Here is a 12,583-nt window from a genome sequence, read left to right as displayed (position 1 = left end):
ATAACTTAGTTTTTCTATTTGGATCTTTACAAAATAGTCCTTTAAGGCTGTTAGGTGTCACTGTTGGGGGGGGGGGGGGTAATTTCCAGATTATAGATCCTCTGGGTTATTAGTAGGTCCAGAACATAACGCCTCAAGCACAACTATTTTTTCAAATGTATCTGTATAATGATTAGCAACCCCATTCACATCTCTGCACCATGCAGACCTGCTTTTATGACCTCAATATTAACAGTTTGAATCTAAGGAAATTTTAGCCTCCAGAGAGCAGCTTTCAATTCTTATTCTGCTCCTGAGAAGTGTGAGCTATGAACCACCCATCAGCTCTATACAGATGTGCCCATACCATACTTCTTTGTGACCCACAGAAAATCCTCCATATAGCCCCATAGTACTGATGTATATAGCAACAGGAGATGGTCTGTTGTGCTGGACCATGCATGAAGTTGTGCCACATGAAGCCAGTCCAATACAACCATTTGTACAGTCGATTGAGACAACGAGACCCAAGTACAAGTAACATTTTACCCATTTTTATTTCTGGACTATTTGCAAAACAGTTTTTTCAGAAGACATTTTGCAGCCACAACCAGAGCCACAGCAACAACTACTGAAGTGATTGAGCCCATGGCCACCAGCACCCACAACTGCAGAGGTTCTTCTACACCCATTCTGGAAGCTTGGGAAATTCCTTCTTTGGAGACCTGGTTAGGCTTAGATCCAGTCACTAGAAGAGGGCCCAGTCTGGCCAGAGTGTATTTCTCTAGATGAGAACCTAGTGGAAGAATTAGCAACACCCATTTTCAAATGCCTTCTCATTTATGGAAGCTTTAGGAGATGTTTGAATGAAGTACTCACCAACATCTCTCTTACCAACTCCTCTTGACCTGGCAGATTGTGGGCCCCATGCTGTTCTCCGGCTGCCAACTGTAGCACAGTTCCCAGTGTTGCAGCACTGGCAGTTCGCACTGGGGCCTTCCACAGGTGACCAACTGTAAGAGCAAGAGAAGTGTCAACCATTGAGAGAACATCCATTGTTATCCGAGACTCCAGTTAGATGACTACACAACCCTAGATGAAGACACTCAGATGTGCAAGGTCATACCTGCTGGCAGCCTTGTTGTAGGAGCAGGCCTTGTTCATTGGATCAGGGGTCTGGTTGATGTCAGCAGCTCTCAGGTGACAGGTTATGTAGATCTAAGACAAACAATTACAGTTCATATCTCATGAGAAATAATCTTTACATTCATGATCTTGGACAGGTGGGGAAGTTAATTACCCTCAGGGCCCATACTAGAAATATGGGAATCCAAATCCTGGGTTATTCTGTTTCAATAGTTTCTCATTTCAAAGAGTTAAAATACATTACAGTTTGATTTGTAACAGTGTCAAGCAGAATACCATTATAATCAGGTAATCAAAGGAGAATATAAATTAAAATACATTTACCTCAGTCCATGAATTAATGCCATTGCTTACATGGCACTCTTGCACAAGTACCAATGGTTCCTTTGTTAGACTGTCAGCCGAAAAACATTTAATCCATAGGCAGATGAGGGCTCACAAGTGCCCAAGGTCCGTGCTCATGATGTACAGTAGGTGCCCAGGCCACCGTTTTTTTCCCCATATTATTACTCCCCAACCTCTTGCTTGTCCCGCCCTGTAAGTCTGTTGTCACTGATGCCCATTGTGGGCAGCAGCGATAAGTCAAGTGCGCATGTGCGGTGTGAAACTAGCAGGCATGCCCAGGCCAGTGGTGAACTGCCATGTGCGGGTTCTCGGCTGGTACTGGGGGATGACACAACAGACTTACAGGGAGGGACAAGCAATGTGAAAGGCAGAGCGGCCTGGGCACCTATGAGCCCTCATTTGCATATGGATTGAACATGGTTTCAGCTGGTGAAAGTCACAACCAAATAACAAAGGTACCACGGGCACTTATGCTACAGCACCATGTAAGAAGTGTGTAACATCTAATTATGGCAACAGACTCCATTTAATGTTAAAAGTGCAGGTTAGAGCAGTGGCCGGTTGTGTGCTTTCAACCCCATTCAATTAGTGGGGTGAAAAGGGTAAATTACTCTTACCGGTAATTGGATTTTCCAATAGCCTCCACAATGGCATTCCCAGGAGGGTGTCCCCGCCTCCAGGACAGGAAACAACAAGGAAGCACAGGATTTAAGGAGCCTCCTCCCCTTACCTTACCAGTCAATAAGAGAGGTCACAGAAGTGATGCAGAAAAAAATTATATATTATAGTAAACAAATTACATCATTCGTCTACATTCAAAATTTGGGAGGGAAACCAGTGCCGTTGTGGAGGCTATTGGAAAATCCAATTACCGGTAAGAGTAATTTACCCTTTTCCCCGGCGCCTCCACAACAGCATTCCCAGGAGGACTAAGAGTAATCAAACATCAGGGGGGGGGGGGGGGGGGTTATAGCAGATAGAACTCCTGATCCCTTACTACATCTAGCTTATAGTGCCTGAAAAAAGTCATAGGGTTAGCCCATGTAGCAGCCTTGCAGATTTGTTCCAGAGGGACTGCTTTCGTCTCTGCCCAGGATGAGGCCACTGCCCTTGTAGAATGAGCCCTCAATACCTCTGGTGGCTGACAGTTCTTGGTAACGTAGGCAGAGGATATTACGTTCCTAATCCATCTAGCTATGGTTGATTTGCTAGCCGCTTGCCCCTTATTAGGGCCCTGAAATTGTAGAAAGAGGCGGTCCGATTTTCTTAGCGGCTTAGTGGCCTGTAGGTAAGAAAGGACTGATCTCCTGACGTCCAGATTATGAAGAGTTCCCTCTGAGTCAGTAGATGAAGACTGAAAAAACGAAGGTAGGGAGACTTCCTGTTCCTGATGAAATCTGGATACCACCTTTGGGAGAAAGGCAGGACAGTGCCTGAGGATTATACGATCATCCAGAATTGTAAGATAGGGAGGTTTGCAAGAAAATGCTTGAATTTCCCCAACTCTTCTGGCAGAGGTTATGGCAACTAAAAAAAAAAAAAAAACGTTTTCATGGTGAGGAGCCTTAGAGGGATATCATCAATTGGCTCAAACGGAGGAGTAGTGAGAACAGACAGAACTAGGCCCAAGTCCCAGGGAGGAACCACCGGACAGGGAAAGAAGGAAGTTCTTACTGCCCCCTTCAAAAAACGTTTGATCAGAGGGGAATCTGTCAGTTTTACATCCAAGAATGCGCTGAGATCTGTACCTTTAGAGTTGACGGGCGGAGGCCCTTTTCCAACCCAGCTTGTAGGAACTGGAGGACCTGAGGAACATCAGGAAAATCCACACTTCCCAAAAAGGACAAGAAGGCATTCCAGGTTCTCAAGTAGATCCGGGAAGTTATGGGTTTCCTGCTTTTTAGCATCGTGGAAATAACCGCATCTGACAGGCTCTTCCGTTTTAGCAGGAGGCGTTCAGATTCCAGGCCGTCAAACTGAGTTGCTTTACACTGGGATGATTTATTGGTCCCTGGTGGAGTAGGTCTGGGTTTGACAGTAGTGTCCAATGAACACCAGCTGATAGTTTGAGCAGGAGTGGAAACCAAGCCCTTCTTGGCCAGAAGGGGGCCACCATAATTACATGGACCCTCTCTTCCTGAGTTTTTACCAGGACTCTGGGAATGAGACTGAATGGAGGGAAGGCATAAAGGAGCTGTTTTGGCCACGGCTGGGAGAGGGCGTCTAGCCATACTGGATGATTTTTTTGCGAGAGGGAACAAAATTTTGTGACCTGTCTGTTGCTTTTGGTGGCAAATAGATCTAATACTGGGGTCCCCCACATCTGGCAGAAAACGTGATGATTTAGGGACCATTCGGTTTCTCTTATGAGATGTCGACTGAGATAATCGGCCACCACGTTCTTTTCCCCCTTGATATGTACCGCCGAAAGGGACAGAAGGTTTCTTTCTGCCCAACAGAAAATGTTTTTTTGACACTTCCGCCAGTGAGCGACTTCTGGTTCCCCCTTGTTTGTTTACGTACGCCACCACTGTAGTGTTGTCCGTCAATATTTTTACGTGTTTTGGGGAGGTAGTTTTGAAAAGGGAAAGGAGAACTCTGTGGACAGCTGATAGTTCCTTTAAATTTGAGGAGGCGTCCTGCATGTTTTTTTCCCAGGATCCTTGAACTACTGATCCTGAGGAATGACCTCCCCACCCTGAGTTGCTGGCTTCTGTTGTAATGACTAACATCTTTCGGGCGCCAGTGAACCCCTACGCTCAGGTTTCCCTTTATTCTCCACCAGGTTAGTGACTGTTTTACCTGTCTGGGAACGTGAATTTTTCTGTCTAGAGATGAGTTTTTTCCGTCCCATGAGGATAGGAGAAAGGCCTGAAGGGCTCTTGTGACTTTGGGCCCACCTTACTGACGGGATTGCGGCCGTTAGCAGCCCTAGTACAACCATGATGTCTCTTATCGAGGACCGATCCCTGCTGGAAAAAAGAGACACTGTTTGGATTAAGTGGGATTGCTTGTCCTGAGGGAGGAAAGACATTAGCTGCCTTGAGTCCAACAGCACCCCTAAAAATACCTTTTCTTGATTGGGGATAAGGTCTGATTTTTTTGGATTTATTATCCACCCTAGATCTGTAAGACAGTTCCGGATTTGCTTGAGGCGTGACTGTAGAAGTTGGCGCGACTCCGCAAACACCAGAAAGTCGTCCAGGTATGGAACGATTTGTAACCCCTGAAGGTGAAGAAATTGTGACTTCGGACATTTTTGAAAAAAACTCTGGGAGCAGAGGATAGGCCGAAAGGAAGGGCTGTGAACTGAAAATGGGACAGCTTTCCTTGATAATAAATTGCAATCCTTAGAAAACGCTGATGACTGTGGTATATTGGGACGTGGTAATAAGCGTCCTGAAGGTCGACAGTGGCCATAAAGCAGTCTTGCAGAAGGATCTGTGTGGTAGATTTTATGGTCTCCATTTTGAATCTCTTGTAAGTGATGGATTTGTTTAAGGACTTTAAATTTATAATTAGGCGAAAGGAGCCGTTTGTTTTTTTTAATCAAAAATATAGGGGGAATAGAATCCTTCGCCGTGTTGGTTTTCTGGTACAGGGATGAGGACTCCTTTGAGGAGTAACGTAGTTATCTCTGACTCTAGGGACGCCTGTTTGTCGGGCTGCTGTATTTGGTTGAGAAAAAAAAAATGTTTTGGGGGTGGTGAAACAAACTCTAGCTTTAGAGCCAGTTCAGACCTGAGCGTTTTACAGCGCGTTCCTACGCGCTGTAAAACGCTCAACAAGGAGAAACCAATGCTTCCCTATGGGAATGGTTCTCACCTGGGCGTTTTATAGCGCGTACGATCGCGCTGTAAAACGCCCGATGCTCAAACAAGTACATGAGCGTTTTTTCGGGAGTTTGTCGCGCGTTCCCGTACATAGACTTTCGGGAACGCGCGACAATGTGTGTTTGCTTGTCTCTGTATGCGCGATTGTAAACGCCTGTACAATCGCGCATACAGAGCGCTCCTTTCAGAACGCTCCGGTGTGAACCCAGCCTTAGGCCTTCTCTTATGGTACGAGTGACCCAAGGGGAGGCATAAATTTCTTGCCAGGCGGAGGAGAATTGTTTTAGTCTGCCTCCTACCTGGATCAGCATGTCACTGGGTAGGGCGGGTAGAGGCCTCTGGCTTAAAAAGGTATCCCCTACCTCTAGAAGGTTGCCATCTTTTTGATCCGTCCCTTTTACTTTGATCCGCTCTTGACCTCTTCTGATTTTGAAAGGAACGCCTCTGTTGATAATAATGATTATCAGATGGGAACCCTTTTTTTCTGTCGGAGGCCTTCTCCAGAATATCGTCAAGAGCGGAGCCAAATAACCTATCTCCCTCACATGGGATGGAGCATAGGCGGTTCTTAGATCCTGCGTCCCCCGTCCAGGAACGAAGCCATACCGCCCTACGGGTCGCATTGGCTAAAGCACTGCTTCTTGCAGAGAGTTTAACCAAGTCGGCCAAGGCATCCGTCTGAAAATTAGATGCTCTCTTTAAGGTGGGAAGGGAGTTCAAGATTCCTTCCCTGGACGTACCCCCTGACAGATTGCTTTCTAGCTGATCTAGCCACACTGAGGGTTCTGGCCGTACAAGTGGACGCTATGCTGGGGCGCAACATCGCAGTATTCGTCTCCCAGGATTTCCTTAACAGATTTTCGCATTTTTTGTCCATCGGATCCTTTAGGAGACCCATATCCTCAAAGGGCAGCGAGGATTTCTTTGAAATACGGGCCACTGGAGCATCTATTTTGGGAGTTTCTTCCCACAAATCAGAGTCAGACTCTGAAAAGGGGTATTTGCGCTTTAAGGCGGCTGATACAGTCCACCTTTTATCATGATCCCTCCATTCCCTGGAAATAAGGGCTTTTATATTATTGTGGATGGGGAAGGATCTCTTTTTTTCCCCCAACCCCTGAAAAATCTGATCGTGAAGGGACTGAGTCTCTTTTACATCTTCCAAATTAAGGGTAGATTTGATATCTTTTAGTAGGGATTGTGTTTCTTCAGGAAAGCACATAGGCCTCCCTGCAGCCTCCTCAGAGGATAAGGAGACCTGATCATCAAGTAACTCCCCTTCATCCAGATCCACTTGGTCTGAAATTTCCAGATTTAGGGAACGGGAAGGCCCAGGGGAAAGCGCCAATTGTCTGGAATCAGCTGCAGCCTTAATTTCTTCTCTAATCAGGGTTCGCATGGACTCCACAAAGGAAGGGGATTCTTCTGAGATGACTTTCTCAATACATCTGTGGCAAAGGGTCTTTTTTGGATCCGATACCAAGCCCTTACAGCAGCCACCACACTTTTTGTGCCCCGAATCCCCTTTGGTTTTAAGCTTTCTGGACTCACTGTCCTAAAGGGAATAAAACAAACTTTGTATAGGACAAAGGAGGGACCCAGAGTAAGGGTGGTGAGGGGTCAGTATATAACATTACAGACACCCAGCGTGTAGGGGGAGGAGAGGTACAGGACTCCTTAACCCTATGTATCCATGTGGAAAACATAAAAGCATAGGGATAACTCCCCCAGGGAGGAGGCTTATCGGGCTTAGGGCAGAAACAGCGGGATCACCGGAGCGCTTTGACGACTGTCGCTGGAAGGCATCTCTGCAGAACGGCGGCGGTGATGAATGTGAGCCTTCCTTTTAAATTTCCCGCAGGAGCCGTCTTCTCACGAGAATCTCTTACCCAAGGAGATCTCATTCCGGTGACGTCACACGCCCGATCCCGCGCGAGTTCCGGCAGACTCGCAAGCCCGGGGATGCCTAAGATTAGGACTTATTCCGCAGGATCGAGGAAGGGAGACAATGCGTCCCTGGAGCCCCCAATCCCTGCACCAGCCCTCCTGAATCACAGGGAAAAGACCAGGCTGGTGCGGTAGATAAGTTCCTGGATAATCCCAGGAGTGGCTTCCACGCACGTCCGAGGACAGGAAACAACGACTGGTAAGGTAAGGGGAGGAGGCTCCTTAAATCCTGTGCTTACTTGTTGTTTCCTGTCCTGGAGGCGGGGACACCCTCCTGGAATGCCGTTGTGGAGGCGCCGGGGAAAACAAGGACGTTAAGACAGGTGCAGAAAGTTAATTGCTTGGCATTCAGGGTCATACTACCATCTCTAGTCCTTACCATAGAAAGGTCACTGTTAATGAACCTGAAGGCATCAACTGTGAATCGAAGCTTATTCGCTTCAGATCTTGGAGAAACAAAGGCTGAAAAGGAATCTCCTAGCATCCCATCGATCAAGCACCTATAGGAGATATTTATTTTAGTTAGGAGGCCCTTGAATTAACAGTAGCAAAACCAGAAACTCACCCATTATAATCAATAATGTCATAGTGAGGATTAGAGGTCTCATCTGGAGTAAGGGTGGCAACACAGCTATCAACAAACAGCATCATCGGGACGTGGTTCTCTATGTCCACAAAGGCCTCTATGTAGAAGATCTCACCAAGCTGGAAGACCAGTGATGGACGAGGAGCACTCCAGTCCTCTACAGACAAAATAAGGCTATTAGTACAAGACAAGAGACTACGCACCCCTCCTCTACTGGAAGAAGTCTTACCAGTCATGAGAGTCAAGGAGAAAGACAACCTTTCTTCTGAGCTCACTGTGGTGCTGAAGGGAGCCCATGTTGGCTTGATGGCATTGCTGCTTACATTGCCAAATCTGGAAGAGTAGAGAAATGAAAGGATAACTGTACATGATTGCAAGTAAATGGCAGTTTTCCAGACTCATCCCATGTGTCCACAGGTGGCATGTGGTATCACAGAGAGCTGAGCCAATGCACAGGAGGGGTGACTTTTGGAAGTAAGCAGCCCTGGAACTTGAAAGCATCTTGTCAATCATATGGAAAAGTAGTGAAGCGGACACTTATGGCATTGATGCCTTAGGGGTGTTCCAGCGCTTTTAACTGAAGTTACGACACCCTGACCAGTCCTGCTCTACTTACACCAAAGAGCTTGATGGTCGCCGACCTATTTTTGCCTCGAGTCCTACAGCCAGGTCCCATTCAAAGAGGGCCTGCCTCCTCCCCAGACATTTGTTTTAGTAACCAGTTCCCAGGTCAGAACATTTCTGGAGTATGTTGAGGGCTACAGGTGCCCTCATTTTTCCTACTACTATTGAATTGCTGGCAGTTTGCAATAAAAGCCAATCTGGGTGTCCCTGCATAGTGACTGGCAGCACCAATAGAATAGTGTCAGACACCCCAAAACTGAACACTCAGACCTTTATGGCATACTGCTAACTTCCATTAGAAAACAGGAACAGTTAAAGGTTCTCCAGAATTACTACATGGCGTGTAAATAGTTGGTGAAACAGACATGCCAAGAGAGGAGACAGCTCCAAGCCTCTCAATAGTATTGACAGAGCAAGAGGGGAATGTTTGTCAAGATCCCTTTCAGAGTCATTATGAACCTTGAAGAGGAGCAGGATGATTAATGCAATAATTAGGATGGGGCTACATGGACAGTACAGCTGCTATACTCATTACATGGCCAAAGATCACAGTACTGATACTACAGAACATTGCTTCATAATGTAAGTGGAATCAAGCTGTGACTGTCCTAGTCAGTCCCATCCTGCTGGATCTAGCTTATGGCTGGTTGGGGCAAACAGTCTCAATGTGACCACATTCAACTTAGAAGACATTTCACCACTGGAAGATTGTAGGTGACAGCTATAGAACCCACTATTGGTACAGACTTACCGTGGGTAGTAACACCAGATGGGAACCACTGCAGGATTGGACCTGATGATGGGCACATTGGGGGAGGTGGTGGGGTTGTAAGACAAGTTGATCTTGTAGATAAGTATATCTGAAGTCATCTTGAGGAGATAAAGAGCCACAATAAGGTTAGTCTCCACTCAAAGCGCCAAATCCTAAATGCTGAACCAAATCAGTGGGAAATTTAGTAAGAACTGGCCACCCTATAAGATATACAAGAGGAAAAACTTGACAAAGCAGTGGGGCAAGTACACTGCAAGGCCATAAATGGACAACTGGTTAGATTGTTTTATGAAAGTCCATGATTGCGTCAGAAGATCATGACACCATAGTATACCGGCTAAAACTAGCCAACATTCCTGGGCACAAGCTGTAGAAAGGGTTAATGTACCTCAAAGAAACCAGATCTATGTCCACAACAAGAGATGAGCGAATTTCAGGTTATGAAACCGATTCACGCTTTATTTACTGCTAAAAGGTGAATTGCATCACGGATTCCGTTACCACGGACCATAACGCAATTCTATGACAGAATGCATAACGGAATGCCTTTAGAGGCATTCCATCATAATAGAAGTCTATGGCCTGCAAAATAGATCAGTCCCGTTTCAGTTATGCAGGAGAGGACTCCACTGTATAACAGGAACGGAGCAGTTTTGCAGCCCATAGACTTCTATTATGACTGAATGCCTCTAAATGCATTCCGTTATGCACCCAGTCATAGAATTGCATTAGGGTCCGTGGTAATGAATCCATACCACAATTCACCTTTTACCAGTAAAAGCATAAACAAATTTCAATATATGAAATTTGCTCATCTCTATCCACAACCATTTCAATATAGTGAAAAGAATCTAAAGGGTTTTCATGATAAACACAGAAATTGTTGCCCAGTGCATATTTGTCTACTATTAGGGACCTTTAGTCCTCCACCAACTTACCTCTAGGTTGCTTCCACATTCTTGAAGAGCAATTTGAAAGACTACAGTAGTAACTAAAGCCTGAGAGCTAGCTGTGCAGGTCCCAAGGACCAGGTCTGAAGGATTCACCAGCCTACCATTACCATAGAAGTCTCTCTCTACAGTCACCACCATACTGTCCTCAGCACACTGCACACTGACAGGGGATGAGGGGTTCAGCATAGTCGGTGGGGGCTGTGTAAGCTGTCGGGACTGATAACCTGCTCCAGGATACATGCGGCCCCATCCAAACACAGGACCAGAACCTCTTAGAGGCCCAATACCAGAAACTGGAGGCAAAGGATTTCTCCTAGGAGAACCTACTGCAGATACAGTTCTAGAAGATCCCCATCCAGGCTGATAATTCCTCCACCGAGTGTCTGGCTGGCGCCGGTGTCTAACCAAGGCACTGCTAAAGCCTGACCCATAGATGAGAACCACAAGCAGCCAACTCCACCTAATCCCTAACAACATCCTGACTACAGGAGAAGTCACACCAGGAGAGTGAGGAGGGAGGAGATCTTTATACCTCTCCCATCACATGGTCATCACTTCACCTGACCCTTCATTATACTCAGCTGGACACCATCCATACCTGATGAGGATATGGCAATGCAGAGTCCAGTGGTGGAGTTCATAAGGGATTTGTGTTCATTTCTTGGGTGTATTAATTCCTTAGGGCTCATGCACAAGGCCGTCGTTGTTTTGTGGTCCGTTTTTTAACGGATCCGTTGTTCCGCATCTGAGGTTTTGTTTTTTCTGATTTAAGTCCTCTTCTGTTCCGTTATTCCACAAAACATATCTGTATTGTTTTCGTATGCGATCCGTTTTTTGCGGATCGGAAGCAGTAACTTATTAATCACCAAACACATGCGCAATATGGGCTGGTCATAGCATTTCTACAGTATGGATCCGCGAAATACGGATGACATACAGATGTGTTCCGTGTGCGTTCCGTATTTTTTGCGGACCCATTGACTTGAATGGGGCCTCGGACAGTGATTTGCGGACAATATTAGGACATGCACTAATTTTGCAGAACGGAAATCTGGAAACAGAATGCACACAAAGTACCTTCCGTTGTTTTTGCGGACCCATTTAAGTGAATGGTTCTGTATACGGTCCGCAAAAAAATGGAACAGAGTCGGAAAGAAAATAAGTTTGTTTGCATGAACCCTAAGGGCTCGTGTGACACAGCTCTTAGGGTGAGTTCACATCACCGTTTAGCTTTCTGTCCTTCTGATCCATCAGAAGAAGAGAGAGGAAAAAAAACAGGATCCAGTAAAAACAAAACGGATCCTGTTGCATCAGTTTTTTGCTACATGCACACAAACGCTGTTTGTTTTCATGTCCGTTCCGTTTTTTTGGCGGATAGGATGCAGACCCATTCATTTCAATAGGTCCGCAAAAAATGTGGACGGCACACAGTGTGCTGTCCCCATCAGTATGTCCGTTCCGTAGCCCCGCAAAAAAAATAGAACACGTCCTATTCTTGTCCGTTTTAGGCATTGTTACAATGGATCCGTAAAAAATAAAGGATGGAAACGGATGTCATCCATTTTTGTTGCGGATCCGCAAATTGCGGACCACAAAACACATACGGTCGTGTGCATGTAGCCTTAATCTGTTTTGAGATCTGTTTTTTAGACGGATACAATAGTACTGCATGCAGGACGTTTTTCCCCCGTCTGGACGAACAAGGCGCAAGTGCCTCCTAAACAGGCGCAGAATCAGTTGGTAAATGAGACTTAAAAAATAAGACTGTCGGAAACCGCTTTTTTACTCCTGAAAACAGGCGCAGACACGATAGTAAATGTGCCCCGCTGACTGTGTGAATAAGGCAATACACTCGGCTTTTAAAAAGTCATGAGTTGCCATGGCGTTGCAATGCTGTTTTTGCATTATTTTCTCGCACTGGCGGTTTTGCGCCATGTACAATTGAGAGTCGTAGAGACCAGGACGGGAACCTGGATCCCAGCAACTTTACTAACTTTAGGAAAAATACTACTTCTCCACTTTTTTTCATTCAACTCCTGGTTTTGGATTAAAAAAACGCATCAAAAAGCCTGAACGTGTGTCCGCACCCTTAGGGAGTGGAGCGGTTTTTCTCGCTATGTGCACGACTCTCCATAAATTAGACAAGTCTTACAGCAGCGCAGGAGGGACATCTAAGACCGGCGTAAAATGCTGGTCCTAGTAAATGACCCCCATTCTCTATTTCTTCTCAGTTATGTATCCAGGGGCAGGCTGGTCATAGATCCTACAGGAAAATGTATCAGTGGGCTGATGCCCAAGAGGCCGCCCAAGCTGCACTGTGGTATCTGGTTCTGCTGGGGGCAGTATATTGTGCTGCACTGTGGTATCTGGTTCTGCTGGGGCAGTATATTGTGCTGCA

General features: G+C 46.0%; 1 protein-coding gene across 1 annotated transcript; it reads right to left on the bottom strand.

Moving 5' to 3' along the window:
• Positions 1 to 545: 545 nt before the first annotated feature.
• On the bottom strand, positions 546 to 10,662 carry LOC120986590 (zona pellucida sperm-binding protein 3-like). The gene is made up of 8 exons (XM_040415253.1): positions 10,171 to 10,662; positions 9,212 to 9,330; positions 8,066 to 8,169; positions 7,816 to 7,993; positions 7,630 to 7,750; positions 1,106 to 1,197; positions 859 to 992; positions 546 to 775 (listed from the first exon to the last, which is right to left on the bottom strand). The coding sequence occupies exons 1-8, from the start codon at positions 10,660 to 10,662 to the stop codon at positions 546 to 548; spliced, it is 1,470 nt and encodes a 489-aa protein (XP_040271187.1).
• Positions 10,663 to 12,583: the final 1,921 nt, after the last annotated feature.

This window comes from Bufo bufo, chromosome 1 (genome assembly GCF_905171765.1).
Source record: "Bufo bufo chromosome 1, aBufBuf1.1, whole genome shotgun sequence".
NCBI classification, from domain to species: domain Eukaryota; kingdom Metazoa; phylum Chordata; class Amphibia; order Anura; family Bufonidae; genus Bufo; species Bufo bufo.
This window is presented reverse-complemented; position numbering and strand designations above follow the sequence as displayed.